This window comes from Vipera berus (assembly GCF_964194415.1).
Source record: "Vipera berus genome assembly, chromosome: 6".
In the NCBI taxonomy this organism is placed as follows: Eukaryota; Metazoa; Chordata; class Lepidosauria; order Squamata; family Viperidae; genus Vipera; species Vipera berus.
The window spans coordinates 2346199-2365145 of record NC_138208.1 but is presented as its reverse complement, the minus strand read 5'-3'; the positions used below and the strand labels follow the sequence as shown (position 1 = coordinate 2365145).

The window sequence follows — 18947 nt, the reverse complement described above, 5'->3', positions numbered from 1 at the left end:
ATTAAACAAATGAAGCAACTGTAGGCTGTGCCCCTGACCTGCCCAGATAAAAGCCATGTTATTTTGAGATAAGTATGAAGGCCATTCTTGGGTAGAGGGAGGAGGCAGGCCATTGTAGCTCCTTGCCTGAAGAAATAGCAGAGACATGATAGCAGCATTCCAGTATTTGAGGGGTTGCCCCAAAGAACAGGGGGTCAAGCTATTTTCCAAAGCACCAGAGGGAAGGACAGGAAACAATGGTTGGAAAGTGACCAAAGAGAGAAGCAACCTGGAATTAAGGAGAAACTTCCTGACAGTGAGGACAATTAACTGGTGGAACAGCTTGCCACCAGAAGTTGTGAGTGCTTCATCACTGGAGATTTTTAAGAAGAGGCTAGACAGTCACTTGTCTTGAATGTTATAGGTTTTCCTACTTGAGCAGGGGGCTGGACTAGAAGACCTCCAAGGTCCCTTCCAGCTCCTATTCTACTCTACTCTACTCTACTCTACTCTACTCTACTCTACTCTACTCTACTCTACTCTACTCTACTCTACTCTACTCTACTCTACTCTATTCTATTCTATTCTATTCTATTCTATTCTATTCTATTCTATTCTATTCTATTCTATTCTATTCTATTCTATTCTATTCTATTCTGTATTCCTATCCTATCCTATCCTGTCCTATCCTATATGGTTGCAAGCTATGGAGAAGCTGGAAGACCTAGTCTCGGCTTTTTGCATAACCCAAAAAAGATTTGGGGATTAATGGAGAAGCTTTGCATGGTTTTAAAAAAATGGTGCCATTCTCTGAACTTTCATACCGCAGAAAGACCTCCAGTATATTCAAGAAGATAGAAAAAAGATAAACGGTAACAGATTATGCACCACATAAAAAGGCAATGTTTGCCAAGAGACACATCTGGATGGTGAAATGCATTTTTTTTTTAGAAAAAGGTTCACCTTTCCTAACTGATGTGACTGCCACAAAATTTTGGATTCTACCCATGGAGAACAAAACAGTCAACGCTTGAAACCATTTTCTTGTTCGTTGCATAAAGACAATAGTGGGAAGAGGACAGAGTGTATATTATTGCGGCTTTTGCAGAACGTCAGGTATGTGGGTGTCAGAAAAACAAAACCAAAACGAGTGTTCCACACTTAACAGGTGGTGCTGGTGGAACCCAAAGAAAGAGAGCAAGTCTTTCATTCCACCGACAAGGAAAAAACTGGAAAATATGACCTAAATAGTCACGCGATGGTGGTAAATGTAGACCAGCAGTGCCAAGAACACTATGCAATGCCATCTGCTTAGTATAATAAAAATTTCCCTGAGAAGACTTTGTGACAGTGTTAAAAAAAAAACAACTACTCACGGGCCACGAGATGGAAAGAGGTCAAAATGTCTCTGATGACAAACAGTTCAGTTCTACATAAAGAGAAGTTTAGAAGGAAAGTTTCCATAACGGTTGGGAAACCACCCCCCCACCATAAAGTCTAGGAAAGTTGAGCGTATGGTGACATTCCTAGATAACATCATCGTGTTCCATTGGACCGTGGCAGTTATCCCCGTTAATCAGCACCGGGAGACAAGTATGTTCCTTCCACTGGAAGAGCAATTCATTAGGAGGTCTCCCACGGAGGCTGCAGATGTAAAAAAGTTGGCCTTGTATCCCTTGGATTGCAGCCTTTGAAGATTTTAGCCCTTGATAGAAAGTCACTGTTTAGATCTTGCCATCTTTTTTTTCCACTGAACGGAAAGGTCAAGTCCCCTGGTGCCCATTTCTCAAGAGGCTGCTTAGGTAACAGGGTGACCCAAAATGGCAGACCTGCCTCTTCCTTTAACAACTTCAGAAGGCCTTGGGAAAAAATTCAGTGGCATAAAAACAGCAGTTCCAGAAAGCAACACAGCTCCAAGATCACCTGGGCGGTATAACACTCCGTTTCTATCAAAGTAGTCTTATGTTAATAGGTGAAAAAAGAGAGGGGGGGTTGATCAACATCTAGGATGCAATAACAGAGGGATAGAATCAAGATCGCATGAAATGTTAAGACCACTTTATAATGCCTTGGTCAGTTTTGCTCAGCATGATATAGAAAAGATCTTGAGACTCTAGAGAAGAGAAGAGCAACAAAGATGACCAGGGGACTGGAGGCTAAAACATATAGGGAATGGTTGCTGGAATTGGCTATGTCCGGTTTAATGAAGAGAAGGATGAGGGGTGACATGATAGCGGCCTTCCAGTATCTCAGGGGCTGCCCCAAAGAAGAGGGAGTCAAGCTATTCTCCAAAGTGCCTGAAGGCAGGAGAAGAAGCAACAGATGAAAACTAATCAAAGAGAGAAACAACCTTGAACTAAGGAGAAACTTCCTGACAGTTAGAACAATTAACCAGTAGAACAACCTGCCTCCAGAAGCGGGGAATGCTCCAACACTGGAAGTTTTTAAGAAGAGGCTGGACAGCCATTTGTCTGGTTTCCTGCCTGAGCAGGGGGTTGGACTAGAAGACCTCCAAGGTCCCTTGCAATTCTATTCTATTCTATTCTATTCTATTCTATTCTATTCTATTCTATTCTATTCTATTCTATTCTATTCTATTCTATTCTATTCTATTCTATTCTATTCTATTCTATTCTATTCTATTCATATGAAGTGAGAACAAAAGTACAGTGAGAACAAAATCAGCCACGTTTATGCATTCTTCTCATCCAAAGCCATAAACCAGTCATGACCATTTTTCACCCTTACAACTTCCCCATGGCCACGTGATCAAAAGTCGGACGCTTGGCTGCTGACTCATACAGTAGTTATGACAGTCAGACCATCCTGTGAGTCACGTGATCCCCTTTTGCAACCTTCTGACTAGCCAAGTCAACAGGGGGAAGCCAGATTCACGTAACAACTGGGTTACTAACTAAACAACTGCAGCGATTCCCATACCAAGTCTGGCAAGAAAGGTCTCTAAAATGAGGCAAAACCGACTTAACCAACTGTCTCAGTTAGCCAAAAAAGTTTTGGGCTCCGTTGTGTTTGTAAGCCGAGGACTACCTGCAGAGGCTTAAAAATACGATGTCAGGCTGCAAGAAACATGCCTGTGGGAGGTTGGTTGTAGAGTTTTGTGAAATCTGGTGAGCTGCTTCCTCCTGTATCAACAGAGGGAAATATCCACGTTCCCATCCTGCATACACATCCACGGGCTCCACACACAAGAGGGACAGCTCTGAAGCTTTTTCTTGTTGTTGTTAGTTGCGAAGTCGTGTCTGACCCATCGCGACCCCATGGACAATGCTCCTCCAGGCCTTCCTGTCCTCTACCATCTTCTGGAGTCCATTTAAGCTCACGCCTCCTGCTTCAGTGACTCCATCCAGCCACCTCATTCTCTGTCGTCCCCTTCTTCTCTTGCCCTCCACCTTTCCCAGCATGAGGCTCTTCTCCAGTGAGTCCTTCCTTCTCATTAGGTGGCCAAAGTATTTGAGTTTCCACTTCAGAATCTGGCCTTCTAAAGAGCAGTCAGGGTTGATCTCCTCTAGGACTGACCGGTTTGATCGCCTTGCAGTCCAAGGGACTCGCAGGAGTCTTCTCCAGCACCATAGTTCAAAGGCTTCAATTCTTTGGCGCTCAGCCTTTCTTACCATCCAACTTTCACAGCCATACATTGCAACTGGGAAGACCACAGCCTTGACTATATGCACTTTTGTTGGCAGGGTGATGTCTCTGCTTTTTAGTATACTGTCTAGTCTAGTTTGAGCTAAATTTACTTTAAGTTTCCCTTGGGAGGGGGAAAAAAAAACCCCAACATAATGGCTGATCACGTGCCACAGATAAGTGCCGCTGTAATGTTTATTTAGAACCGAATACCAGAGACCTGGCAAGGGAGGGTGCAAAACTCAACCTATTTCAAGAATGCATCCTCGTTGGGAGAGTTTGAACTTTGCGATTAAGATGGCTTCAACTCCAGGCAGTGGAGAAAATGGAGTAGGCCTGCCTTGGTGAGATCACGCAGATGTAAGAACAAAAAAGAAGAGCAACAAAGGTGATCAAAGGACTGGAGGCTAAAAGATATAAGGAACGGTTGCTGGAATTGGGAATGTCTAGTTTAATGAAGAGAAGGACAAGGGGGGGGACAGGATAGCGGTCTTCCAGTATCTCAGGGGTGCCCAAAAGAAGAAGGGGGGGTCAAGCTCTTCTCCAAAGCACCTGAAGGCAAGACAAGAAGCAATGGATGGAAACTCATCAAGGGGAGAAGCAACCTGGAATTAAGGAGAACTTCCTGACAGTGAGGACAATTAACCAGTGGAACAGCTTGCCACCAGAAGTTATGTGTGCTCCATCACCACAGGTTTTTAAGAAAAGACTGGACAGCCATTTCTCTGAATTAGTATAGGGTCTCCTGCTTGAGCAGGGGGCTGGACTAGAAGACCTCCCAGGTCCCTTCCAGCTCTATTCTATTCATCATAAAAAAAAGATCCTGTTTGAAGGAGATGGAGGATGGAGCTGGAGCTGGAGCGAAACATGGGCAGGGCCAAAGCAGGTGACCATGCCCATCACACACACACACACACACACACAAATACGCAATGATTTTCGTTCATTACACACAGAGTGATCAAGACGTATCTCGAGGGCTGGAAGTATAAATGCAAAGAAGGAACTCTTTACCATTTTGGGTGGACAACTGGCGAAGCAAAGAAATATTCTTTGGCGGGGTTTACACCTCAATACAAACAAAGATTCTTACAGTGACTATAAAGATGAAACCAGAGACTTTTCATTCATTCATTCATTCATTCATTCATTCATTCATTCATTCATTCATTCATTCATTCATTTATTCATTCATTTATTTATTTATTTATTTATTTATTTATTTATTTATTTATTTATTTATTTATTTATTAAATTTATATGCCGCCCTTCTCCCTAAGGACTCATTTAGGCTTCATGGATAAAGAAGTTTGGGGAAAAAGAAACACAGCCAACTTTGATGTTATATATGCTGACAGCGGGAAGAATATGCACACAAAGAAATGGAAGGACACTTTGATTCCGGCTATGGATGAATGGAGTTAGCAGAGGTGGCTAAATTGACTGCGTTGATTAAAGAAAAAAAAAGAATACAGTTAATTTTGCTTCTGCTGGAAAACCCATGCCGTAGTTCTCAACAGCAGATGAATAGCAGGCTGTAACCAATTCTTGTTGAGGTGCAGGCTTAGGAACATGGCAGTTCAAGGTGGTTTAGAGACAAACAGAGGACTCTACAATGCACCCTTCCCCTCAATTTATTACAACTCCATTATGTATTCATTAGGGCTGTTTTCCACCGGGTGGTTGGTTTTTTTCTTTCTTCATTTATTCTGAATTAAATTGCATTGTTTGGTTTAAAGCAAAGAGTTGAGGGTTTTGTTTTTTTCCCACCCCTTTGGGCTAAAAGAAATTTGTCCTAACATGTTCTGGTTCTTTAAAAACCAAACAATTCCACCCCAGCTCCTGTGCATGAAATGGCCAGGTGTTCAACTATATCATGCGCTGACAGCATGCCTGCACACGGGAGCATGGCCGCCTCCAGAATCACAAAGGCGCACGTGGCTTTGAGGCACTGGAGGATGGGCTTGCTTATGTGCACAGTGGACACTTTAATCAGGTCTCCGTTAACGTCTGTTCAAAAAGGCACACGAGGGAGTTCCAGGTAGGAAGCCTCAGAAGGGGAAAACAAAAAATAGTCCCACAATGTTGGGCTCCCCCAAAAATTAATGAAAAAACACCAAGTGTCTATGGAGATTCTCCATCCTCCAGATCCTGGTTGTCCCAAAGGTGCCTTTTTTTTTCCAGGAAGCAACCGGACTTTTCTTGTTTTTCCTTTGAAGACGTTTCGCTTCTCATCCCAGAAGCTTCTTTGGCTCTGACCGGATGGCGGGGAGTGGAAGGATTTATACTCCTTGTAGATAGCTGGTCATTTGCAGTCATTTTTAGAGAGTCTCTGAGGCCACTTGGTGAAGGCCCCGCCCCCATTTGCACCCCTCAGGCGATCCTGAGGACACAAACAAACCTCCAAGTGGCTTCAAGGGCTCTCTGAGAAGAAGGCAAAGGACCAGCGGTCTGCAAGGAGTATAAATCCTTCCCTTCCCCACCCTCCAGTCAGAACCTGAAGAAGCTTCTGGGATGAGAAGTGAAACCTCTTCAAAGAAAAACAAGGAAGTCCAGTTGCCTCCTGGGAAAGCATTTTTGAGACAAAGACACAAAGAGATTCTTCTATCGCCTTCCCTCATTTTATCACATAGCTCTTCTTTTTCCAGTCTGGAGAAGGAGTATAGCTACTCCTCATTTAGCAACCGTTCCAAATTACAACGGCACTGAACGAACCTGACTTACGACCCTTTTTTCACACTTACGGCCCTTGCAGCATCCCCAGGGTCACATGATCAAAATGTCGAACACAACTGGTTCATACTTATGTCCTGTGGTCCCCTTTTCCGACCTTCCGACCAGCAGACAATGGGAAAGCCGGACTCTCTTCACCACCCTGTTCCTAACTGAACACATGCAGCGATTCACTTAACAACCGCGGCAAGGAAGGTCGTAAAATGAGGCAAAGCTCCCTTCCCAGGCGTCTCACTTAGCAACGGAGATTTCTGGCTCGGTTGCGGACGTACGTCAAGGGCTTACCTGTATGAAAACACATTGACAGAAACTTTGGCCCCTAAAATTACCTCCTTCGAAGGAGCCGTACCAGGTCGCCTCCTTGGAAAGTCTGCAGCCCTGCAGCAGGATTGGCCTTAGCCAGAGGCTTGAGAGTCGTGGCGGGAAGGGGAGGCCGCTTGCTTTACCTGCAGAAGGAAACCTCCTCTTCAAAGGGTGAGTTTTCTGGCTGGGTTCCAGCCTTAAAGTCACTGACGTTGAAGTAGGAGAGGGTGTGGTTGACGAAGCCGTGCATGGTCCCGTTGTGACTGTACGCGTATTGGTAGACGAGGCGTGGGATGAAATCCGAAGTGACGGAAATGACAAAGGCCTGGAAGAGAAAGAAAGCCATGCTCCGCGTGAATCCGCCAAGGGAACAAGAAACGGGCGTGCCTCCGTTGAATAACAGAATAACACGCTGGGAAGGGGACCTCGGAGGTCTTCTAGTCCAGCTCCCTAATATAGCAGGAGACCCTATTCCATTCCATTCCGTTCCATTTCATTCCATTCCGTTCCGTTCCATTCCATTCTATTCTATTCTACTCTTTATTCCTATTATTCCTATTCCTATTCCTATTTTCTTTTCTTTTTTTTTCTTTTCTTTTCTACTCTTTATTCCTATTATTCCTATTATTTCTATTCTTCTATTCTATTCTATTCTATTCTATTCTATTCTATTCTATTCTATTCTATTCTATTCTATTCTATTCTATTCTATTCCTTCGGGAGAAGGGCGGTATACAAATTATTATTATTATTATTATTATTATTATTATTATTATTATTATTATTATTATTATTATTATTATTATTATTCTATTCTATTCTATTCTATTCTATTCTATTCTATTCTATTCTATTCTATTCTATTCTATTCTATTCTATTCCTATTCTATTCTATTCTATTCTATTCTTTCTATTCTATTCTATTCCCACCTCCCCTTGCGATGCCTCTGACTGTGATGAGAATATATGTTAGAACTGCCGCAGTTTCTATGCTGGCAGATCACCAACGTGCTGTCCATCGGCCTATGAGAAAGGAAAAGATGGACGACTACATTTGTGAATAAAACCACCAATGGTATATTTCATGGGTTAGAGGGGAGAGGAGAGTGGAGACTGAGATTTCCTAAGAATTTGGCTCCATCTTCCCACATTAGATTTATGAGGAAAAGCTTTTTAAAAATTATGTGCTGAATTATCAATAAAGATTTGAGACTGGCACACAGCTCTGGAAGAAAAATGAACATAAAGTTACATCTGACTGACTGTGTCAAGTTTCTCATAGCGCCACAGTAAGACCGAAGCCAATACTTACATTAATTATGACTGAAAATTTTCCAATGCCGCTCAAAATATTGAACCAAATCCCTGCAAGAAAGCACAAAACTGTGTTAAGATCTGTCGGACGGGACCTTGTTAAGCAAATTCTGATTACAGATAGTCCTTGAACTTATAACCATCACCAAACCTACAATTACGATCATAAGTTGGGACAGTTATTAAATAGATTGTCACGCGACAATTTTATGCCCTTCTTTGTGGCGGATGTTAAGTGCACCTTGCAGCCATTAAATGAATAGCTTGATCATTGTTTGTGATGGCTTGTGGGTTGTTGTTGTTTTTTTTTTTTGCTGGAAGCTGGAAGTAAACCTCCTCTTGGTGACAGAAGTGCTGTAAATCAGAGTTATGTGACCACAGGATGCTGCAAATGGATGTCAATGAGGACTAGTTGCCAAATGCCCAAAATGCGGTCCCATGAGCACAGGGAAAGTGTGGGGCGGCTGCTGGAACATCTTAAGTACCTTTTTTTGAGATCTGGTGTAACTTAGAACAGTTGTTCAGTGACACATCGTAACATGAGGACTGCCTATGTCATATTTGCCTTAACATGTTTTTTTCTTAATCTTTGTTAAAAAAACAACAGCCCAACAACTCATACCTATATCCTTTGCTCTCACAGTATCGGGTCTTCTTAGTTCAGCCACAAACTTTTTGGCATCAAGCCGAACTTCAATGACGTTGTTCAACAAGGCAAACACTGGAGCCAGGGGAAAGGAGGCCACAAAGAGAGTCACGAAGCCGAATTGTATGACTGGAAGACGAGAAAGGAGGAGGAGGAGGAAGAGGAGAGGAATATGAGTGGAGGGATAAATGACCACAGTAGATCTAAACATATCAGGTGGCAGGTAGAGTCTCGAGTAGGTGTCTTTGCCGACTCAGATCTGCATTCTGGCCTCAGGAAACAAAGCAGAGGTGCCCAGCGTTGGCAACTTTAAGACCTGAGGACTTCAACTCCCAGAATTCCTCAGGACCAAGGTAGGACCATCCAAGGTCTGGGTTGTCATACAATACAGATGTAGCCATGTGTTGGATTCAAGCCTCATGTGGGTTTTGGACAGGAGACTAATAAGACCTTGAGCCAAGCAGTCATTCTGGATGCCAATGTCCACTCTGGTCAAAGAAGACTGTAAGATATTTCCAAGATAAGTCCCCTACTTGAACAGATACTTAGGACTCCAGAATATACCTTATTCTGAATATAAATTATATATATATTCCGTGCGTGTCTAATCACACTTGGTCAGTGAAGAATATTCCTATTCCTATATTCCTGCTCCTATTCCTACTTTGTCAATTTCTGTCCATTTTTCCACGTCTGACGCGCACACATTTTGATATACACTGATTAACCACATAATAATAAAATCATTTTAACGGCAAAGATAATGAAGATTAAAATGACTCTCTTCCATCTTTCTGAGGTCGGTAAAATGAGGATTCAATAAACTGCTTAGAAAGGGCTGTAATTGCTATTAAGTAAGTGCTATTACTTATTATTATTATTGCTATTATTATTGCTTTTATTGCTGTTGTTATCACTGTTATTGTTATTATTGTTGTTATTATTATTGTTGTTGTTATTATTATTATTATTATTATTATTATTATTATACTACAATATAATACAGAGTAAATTTAAGGAGTGTTGGATTAGGTCAGTGGCTCAGTGGGTTAGGATGCTGAGCTTGTCGATCAGAAGGTCGGCAGTTTGGCGGGTCAAATCCCGAGTGCCACGTAACAGAGTGAGCGCCTGTTACTCATCCCAGCTTCTGCCAACCTAGCAGTTCGAAAGCACGTAAAAATGCAAGTAGAAAAATAGGAACCACTCCGGTGGGAAGGTAACAGCGTTCCGTGCGCCTTTGGCGTCTAGTCATGCCGGCCACATGACCACGGAGACGTCCTCGGACAAGCGCTGGCTCTTCGGCTTTGAAACGGAGATGAGCACCGGAAACGACTAGCACGCATGTGCGGGGGAACCTTTACCTTTACCTAATAAACAGTTGCTGATTGCTTTACCAGCTATGGAGGCATCCTAATTTATTTATTTTTTTGCCTTGTTCTCCTTCTGTCCTAGAGACCAGATCTGATGTGACAATTTCAACACAATGTTTACCATCTCCAAGGCCTTTAATTTCACCACAAGCCTGTTCTAGTACTTCTCATTTCTAGAGAAAGCAGTCTACTATAGCTTGGAGCCTAGAAACCTTTTAAATCCTACAGTAGTAGCAGCAATGATTTCCCGTGTATTTTTTTTTTGTGGTAATTAATGTATACAACATGTCTCCACGTGCTCCCCGAAAGAAAACATTCAAATCCGAGAATGTCATGAAGATTACATAGGAATGTGGTTCTCTCTTTAAGGACTGTTTTGTTTGTTGATGTCTGAGGATGAGCCTCTCCTGCTTTCTGGCAAAACATTTCCATGGCTTCAAAATTAATCCTGTTGGATTTAGAGGTACCACATTTAATTCTGCCTTCGCCTGATGTTTATAGGAAGAACCACCCTTACTGTCTCCAGGAGAGAAAGAATTCATTGCATTGGATTGATTTTGATATTTTTATTATTATACTGACATTATATTTATATTATTACCATCCGCTGCTGAAACATAACGTTAAAAAAAAATCCCTCCGGGGTAATTTTCTTCTGAAAAGTATCTCAGGAATACAACTTCCCCCCCCCCCCAAAAAAAAAACATTCACACTTTCTACAGCCTGACACTCAGACAATTCAGCCATCAAGAGGCACATAAGGATAAAACAACACCCACAGGCCGTTCAAAAAGAGATAATCCAAAAAGCAAAAGAAGATCATCCCAAAAGCAAAACAAAAAAAACCCCAAAACTCTTTCCTCGCTAAGAGTCAATACCAAGATAAGCAGAGTTTAAGACCAAGATTAATACGAGGCCAATAATTGAGCAGTAAACAAAACCCCAGTCAAGGAACTGCCAACTCAAACAACCAAATACCAGGTAAACTCCCACCAACATCATCATCATCATCATCATCATCATCATCATCATCATCATCAAGTTGGAAGGAACCTTGGAGGTCATCTAGTCCAACCCCCTGCTCAGGCAGGAGACCCTATACCATTTCAGCCACTGAGAGGGCAAATCCCATTCTCTGCTAGCACTGATGATGTTACCTAGTTGGGTAATGAAACATCTGCAAGGAAACAACCAAGCTCAGAGAGCACCAAAGACCCCACAGTCCTCCTCCTCCTCCTCCTCCTCCTCCTCCTCCTCCATCATTCCATACACCCTACTCCCTTCTAGCACTGATGATGTTACCTAGTTTGGTAATGAAACATCTGCAAAGAAACAACCAAGCTCAGAGAGCACCAAGGACCCCACAGTCCTCCTCCTCCTCCTCCTCCTCCTCCTCCTCCTCCTCCTCCTCCTCCTCCTCCTCCATCATTCCATACACCCTACTCCCTTCTAGCACTGATGATGTTACCTAGTTTGGTAATGAAACATCTGCAAAGAAACAACCAAGCTCAGAGAGCACCAAGGACCCCACAGTCCTCCTCCTCCTCCTCCTCCTCCTCCTCCTCCTCCTCCTCCTCCATCATTCCATACACCCTACTCCCTTCTAGCACTGATGATGTTACCTAGTTTGGTAATGAAACATCTGCAAGGAAACAACCAAGCTCAGAGAGCACCAAAGACCCCACAGTCCTCCTCCTCCTCCTCCTCCTCCTCCTCCTCCTCCTCCATCATTCCAAACACCCTACTCCCTTCTAGCACTGATGATGTTACCTAGTTTGGTAATGAAACATCTGCAAAGAAACAACCAAGCTCAGAGAGCACCAAGGACCCCACAGTCCTCCTCCTCCTCCTCCTCCTCCTCCTCCTCCTCCTCCTCCATCATTCCATACACCCTACTCCCTTCTAGCACTGATGATGTTACCTACTAGTTTGGTAATGAAACATCTGCAAGGAAACAACCAAGCTCAGAGAGCACCAAGGACCCCACAGTCCTCCTCCTCCTCCTCCTCCTCCTCCTCCTCCTCCTCCTCCTCCTCCTCCATCATTCCATACACCCTACTCCCTTCTAGCACTGATGATGTTACCTAGTTTGGTAATGAAACATCTGCAAGGAAACAACCAAGCTCAGAGAGCACCAAGGACCCCACAGTCCTCCTCCTCCTTTTCCCTCCTCCTCCTCCTCCTTTCCACAGCCCCCCTCTCTTCTGGCACTGATGATGTTACTTAGTTGGGTAATGAAACGTCTGCAAGGAAACAACCAAATTCAGAGAGCACCAAGGAGCCCATAAAAAAGAATTTTAATTCTGTAAAAAAAATAGAACGGAAAGAAACAGGCAGATATTTTTAGTGCAGGCAGTATATTGGACCCAAATAATACCGAACTGCCTCTCCCTCACTCAGAGGGTCAGCGAAGGTCATGAGGCTGTTTGTTCTCCCTTATTAGAAATATCTAAAACAGGTTTCTCATCCTGGGTGCTCCATCACTGGAGGTTTTTAAGAAGAGACGAGACCAGACATGTCAAACTCACAACATCACGTGATGTTGCGCGACGTATCCAAGCTTTTTGCCCATTGCTGGCAATGGGGTGGGTGCGGTTTCCTCATGACACATCTGGCCTGCGGGGCTGGTAGTTTGACACCCCTGGACTAGACAGTCACTCTCTGAAATGGTACAGGATCTCCTGCTTGAGCAGGTGGCTGGACTAGAAGACCTCCAAGGTCCCTTCCAGCTCTCTTCTCTTCTCTTCTCTTCTCTTCTCTTCTCTTCTCTTCTCTTCTCTTCTCTTCTCTTCTCTTCTCTTCTCTTCTCTTCTCTTCTCTTCTCTTCTCTTCTATATTCTATTCTGTTTTGCTCTGCTCTACTCTACTCTACTCTACTCTACTCTACTCTATTCTATTCTATTCTATTCTATTCTATTCTATTCTATTCTATTCTATTCTATTCTATTCTATTCTATTCTATTCTATTCTATTCTATTCTATTCTATTCTATTCTATTCTATTCTATTCTATTCTTCATTCCTATATTCTATTCTGTTCTGTTCTACTCTACTCTACTCTACTCTACTCTACTCTACTCTACTCTACTCTACTCTACTCTACTCTACTCTACTCTATTCTATTCTATTCTATTCTATTCTATTCTATTCTATTCTATTCTATTCTATTCTATTCTATTCTATTCTATTCTATTCTATTCTATTCTATTCTATTCTATTCTATTCTATTCTTCATTCCTACAGTATATTCTATTCTATTCTATTCTATTCTATTCTATTCTGTTCTGTTCTGTTCTGTTCTGTTCTGTTCTGTTCTACTCTACTCTACTCTACTCTACTCTACTCTATTCTATTCTATTCTATTCTATTCTATTCTATTCTATTCTATTCTATTCTATTCTATTCTATTCTTCATTCCTATATTCTGTTCTGTTCTGTTCTGTTCTGTTCTACTCTACTCTACTCTACTCTACTCTACTCTACTCTACTCTACTCTACTCTACTCTACTCTACTCTATTCTATTCTATTCTATTCTATTCTATTCCTGGTTGGGAAATTCTGGGAGTTGTAAATCCTCACATCTTAAAGTTGTGAAAGTTGAGAAACGCTGCTCTAAACAGAATGGCCAAATCTGAAGGCCACCTTCTGCAACAATAACCGCAGATCCAAGCCTCCCTCCTCAACAGGGTCTTGAGGCTTGATCTAAGGTCATCTGAAAGAATCAAAGCTATATGGAGCCTTTTGCCTATGCCAGCTTGCAGCTCCAGAAGCTGCGTGCCAAGCAGAATCCCTTTCACAGAATCCAATCTGGGTCGGGCACCTGGATCTTCCGAGCTTTCGGAGTCCTCAGGGCACTTCTCTCTAGCCCCTTTCTAACAGTTTATGGCAATGAAAAGGATGCATTTGGGTCAGCCTGACCCCAGAGAGTTACGGCGAGATGGCTAGGTCTTTAAATCTGGCGCAAGCAGGTTTTGAGGGAAAGCTAAGAGGGGTTTGTGGTGGCTGCAGCCTTACTCATTTCCATGTATTCCGGGGTCAGCCCCATGAAGGGTTCCAAGACGTAGTCCAGCTCCCACTGCTGAGGCTGCTTAGACGGGTCTGAATGGCTTTCTTTCTTCTGCGGCCTCTCCTCTTTCAGCTTACGGAAGAGTTTCTTTAATTTCCTGCAAATGTACAACAGCAGGCCATTAATTCAATTGCAGGGGAAGTTATTCCATTTTTAAGGGACTCGGTGCACGAAAAAGCTTTGCTCTCTCTGTCTCTCTCTCTCTCTCCCTCCCTCTCTCTTTCTCTCTCTCTCTCTCTCTCTCTCTTTCTTTCTCTTTTTTTCTCTCTTTCTCTGTTTTTCTCTGTCCCTGAGAGCCATCTGGCACCCCTAGACACAGGCTAATGCTTACCGTTTGTGACTTAGAAAGCTCCAGCTTTTTTCTTTTTTTTTCTTTTTAATGCTTTTAAAATCCACTAAAGCGGATGTCCTTTCGAAAGCCTTCCAATAAATACACTTTTACTCTGGTTCCTTTCATGTGTCTGTCTTTTTTTTAAAAAAAAAACGTCCTGAGAAATTAAATCAGGTGATTCGGAGGAGAGCAACTCGTGAAAATGATCCATTCTTATAATTGTAACCACTCTTCTCTTGAGAATTTCAGCAGAAGGCTCACAAGGAGGTGTGTGTGTGTGTGTGTGTGTTTAGGTGTGCGTATAGGTAGTCCTACTCATTTAGTGGCCATTCAAAGTTACAACGGTGCCAAAAAAAGCAACTTGTGAACAGTTCTCACCTTACAACCTTTGCAGCATCCCCCCCCCCCCCAGTTGTGTGATCCAAATTTGGGCATTTGGCAATCCGCATGTTTTAAGATGATTGCAGCATTGCTAGATAGTGGGACTGTCATCTGCAAGCTTCCTAGGTCCTTCTGACAAGCAAAGTCAACCCTGATTCACTTAAAAACCACATGATTCACCTGTAAGTCGAGGGTTACCTGAATTGTTGAGAGCAGCAAAGGCCTCTGAACCCACAAAAGGGCAATATCAATATCAATAGCACTTAGACTTATATATTGCTTCACAGTGCTTTAAAGCCCTCTCTAAGCAGTTTTGCAGAGTCAGAGTATTGCCCCCAACAATCTGGGTCCTCATTTTACCAACCTCGGAAGGACAGAAGGCTGAGTCAACCTTCAGCTGTTGAGAATCGAACTTCCAACTTTGGGCAGAGTCAGCCTGCAATACTGCATTCTAAGCACTGGCTTAGATAGCCATGGCACTTAGACTTATGTACCACTTCACCATGCTTTACAACCCTCTCTAAGTGATCTACAGAGTCAGCGTATGGCCCCCAACAATCCGGGTCCTCATTTTACCGACCTCGGAAGGACGGAAGGCTGTGTCCACCTTGAGCCGGTCAGGATCGAACTCCTGCCAGTGGGCAGAGTCATCCTGCAATACCACATTCTGACCACTAGGCCACCAGGTCCAGCCACACTGTATGCAAATGCTTCCAGTCTTGTGGCTCAGAAAAAAAAAGAGAGAGCGAGAGAGCGCAGCTGAATACTTACGGGACGCCTATTTCAAAGATATTATTCTGAATCAGCTGTTTCCCCAACATGATGATGCTGAGCTGGATGCAAAGTTCCATCAAGCATCCACCAGGAGCACACTGCAAAGGAAGGCAAACACACAGGAAGGCATGAAATCCAGACACACTAGTCTCCTGGCAGTTTGTATGCAATTATGTCCTAGAATTATGGACAGAAGAATAGAATAGAATAGAATAGAATAGAATAGAATAGAATAGAATAGAGTAGAGTAGAGTAGAGTAGAGTAGAGTAGAGTAGAGTAGAGTAGAGTAGAATAGAATAGAATAGAATAGAATAGAATAATGGAAAATAATAGAATAGAATAGAATAGAATAGAATAGAATAGAATAGAATAGAATAGAATAGAATAGAATAGAATAGAATAGAATAGAATAGAATAGAATAGAATAGTGGAATGAAGAATAGAATAGAATAATGGAATATAGAATAGAATAGAATAGAATAGAATAGAATAGAATAGAATAGAATAGAATAGAGTAGAGTAGAGTAGAGTAGAGTAGAGTAGAGTAGAGTAGAATAGAATAATGGAAAATAGAATAGAATAGAATAGAATAGAATAGAATAGAATAGAATAGAATAGAATAGAATAGAATAGAATAGAATAGAATAGAATAGAATAGAATAGTGGAATGAAGAATAGAATAGAATAATGGAATATAGAATAGAATAGAATAGAATAGAATAGAATAGAATAGAATAGAATAGAATAGAATAGAATAGAATAGAATAGAATAGAATAGAATAGAATAGAATAGAATAGAATAGAATAGAATAGAATAGAATAGAATAGAATAGTGGAATGAAGAATAGAATAGAATAGAATAGAATAGAATAGAATAGAATAGAATAGAATAGAATAGAATAGAATAGAATAGAATAGAATAGAATAGAATAGAATAGAATAGAATCTGGAAGGGACCTTGGAGGTCTTCTAGTCCAGCCCCATGTGCACGCAGGAGAAATGCAAGGCTTTCCTTGTAAAGTACTTCTGTGTGTGCCTTTGAGTTAATGTTGACTCCTGACAGTTGACTGGACAAGTCCTTGCAGTTTTCTTGAAATGGTTTCAGGAGTAATATGTCATGGCTTCCTAGGGTTGAGAGAGAGTGGGGCTAGCCCCCAAATCTCCAGTTGGCTGCATGACTAAGCTCATGGTCTCCCAGTTAAGCCTGGTGCCTTAACCACCATTACCACCTCTCTCTCGTAACCTCCATTATTATAGTTAATAGGGTCAAATCCTGGCAACTGGACCAAAGTCTGTTAATCTGAAACATTTCGTTATTCATCCAAGCAAGTTCCTCAGTCAAAATAAAATATTTACTCAGAGAGTCGTGGGAATGTACACACCAACTGCAAGCGTTTCTCCCCAAAATGTCCGCTTTCTCCAGTGTTGGAGCACCCACAACTTCTGGAGGCAAGCTGTTCCACTGATTAATTGTCATCCCTGTTTGGGGAATTTCTCCTTACTTCTCCTTAGAGTGGTTCCTATTTAGATCTTTATATAAAAGAGCGGGGAAACTTGTCTCAAAGCCTGGGGGGGAGGGAAATACAGCAGCTCCACCTTCTCTAAAATAACACCACGGGTCACAACTAAGGCTACATAAACCCGACATGGTGGGCAACAGAAGTGATACAATTCAAATCCTCCATTATGCTGGACGTTTTTAAATGTTTCCCGTAGCATTTTGCTCGCTGAAGTAGACCTAGAGAAGCCAGAGATGGTGTGTCTGGAAAAGACCACCATTTTCTTTTTGTGTCTCTGTGTGTGTGTGTTTCTGAGTCTGTTGTCCATCAATTTCAGGGAGTGTTTTAATTTAATTTAATTTTAATTCCGCTGATGTTTCCAACATTACGCTGGAAACAGAATGATGACCCCAAAGTTTTGGAAACCATAACCTCAGCAATCTCAGCCGGGCCGTGAAAGTTGGGACTGATTTGAACAGAAAATATTCCGTGGAGAAGATTATATAGCGGAAGTCCTCGACTTACAATCCTAAGTTTCTGTTGCTAAATGAGACAGTTGCTAAGTCAGTTTCGCCACCTTTCTTGCCACGGTTGTTAAATTAGGAACCCAGTTGTTCAATGAATCTGGTTTCATCCATTAACTTTGCTTGTCAGAAGGTCACAAAAGGGAATCGCATGATCCCCCCCCGGGGCACTGCGACCGTCATAAGTATGAGTCAGTTGCCAAGCCTCTGGATTTTGATCGCGCAATCCTGGGGAGGCAGCAACGGTCGTAAGTGTGAAAAATGGTCATAAGTCCATTTCCCCAGTGCTGTTGTAACTTCCAACGGCCACAATGAATGGGTGTGAGTGTGGGTAATTACCTCTTCCATTCGGTAACCAGCAAACATGTAGACGTACTGGCCTGGGCGTCCCACGAACCTGAGGAGAGACAGAGATGCGAGTGAAATCAGTAACAAACAAAAAAACCACCATAAGGTTATAAGGTACAGGTAAAGGTTCCCCCGCACATGCATGCTAGTTGTTTCCAACTCTAGGGGCCGGTGCTCATCTCTGTTTCAAAGCCGAAGAGCCAGCGCTTGTCCGAGGACGTCTCCGTGGTCATGTGGCCGGCATGACTAGACGCCAAAGGTGCACAGAACGCTGTTACCTTCCCACCGGAGTGGTCCCTATTTTTCTACTTGCATTTTGATGTGCTTTCGAACTGCTAGGTTGGCAGAAGCTGGGATGAGTAACAGGTGCTCACTCTGCTACGCGGCACTCGGGATTCAACCCGCCAAACTGCCGACCTTCTGATCGACGAGTTCAGCGTCCTAACCCACTGAGCCACCGCGTCCCTATACGTGTATACAGTAGGTTCTACGTGTATAAAAGAAAAATGCTTTTTAAAAACGGTTGGCTGAGTTTTAATGAAGAGAAGGACCAGGGGGTGACAGGATAGCAATCTTCCAGTATCTCAGGGGCTGCCACAAAGAAGAGGGAGTCAAGCTATTCTCCCAAGCACCTGAAGGCAGGATGGAAACTAGTCAAGGAGAGAAGCAGCCTGGAACTAAGGAGAAATTTCCTGACAGTGAGGATAATTAACCAGTGGAACAACCTGCCTCCAGAAGCTTTGAATGCTCCAACACTGGAAGTCTTTAAGAAGAGACTGGACAACCATTTGTCTGAAATGGTCTAGGGTTTCCTGCCTGAGCAGGGGTTGGACTGGAAGACCACCAAGATCCCTTCCAACTCTGTTATTCTATTCTATTCTGTTCTGTTCTGTTCCGTTCCGTTCCGTTCCGTTCCGTTCCATTCCATTTCATTCCATTCCATATAAAGATTCTATTCTATTCTATTCTATTCTATTCTATTCTATTCTATTCTATTCTATTCTATTCTATTCTATTCTATTCTATTCTATTC

The 18947-nt window shown here is 42.5% G+C and overlaps 1 protein-coding gene across 1 annotated transcript in view; it reads right to left on the bottom strand.

The window, feature by feature from the left end:
* Positions 1–18947, bottom strand: part of ANO2 (anoctamin 2) — a gene marked incomplete at its 3' end in the record, with an annotated part of 127770 nt that overhangs the window by 19390 nt on the left and 89433 nt on the right. The window contains exons 16-21 of the mRNA XM_081331309.1: positions 17906–17963; positions 15540–15640; positions 14005–14153; positions 8597–8749; positions 7973–8025; positions 6804–6985 (exon numbers count right to left, since the gene is read on the bottom strand). Coding sequence (XP_081187435.1) covers positions 6804–6985; positions 7973–8025; positions 8597–8749; positions 14005–14153; positions 15540–15640; positions 17906–17963 — 696 coding nt within the window. The remainder of the gene's footprint in view (positions 1–6803; positions 6986–7972; positions 8026–8596; positions 8750–14004; positions 14154–15539; positions 15641–17905; positions 17964–18947) is intronic.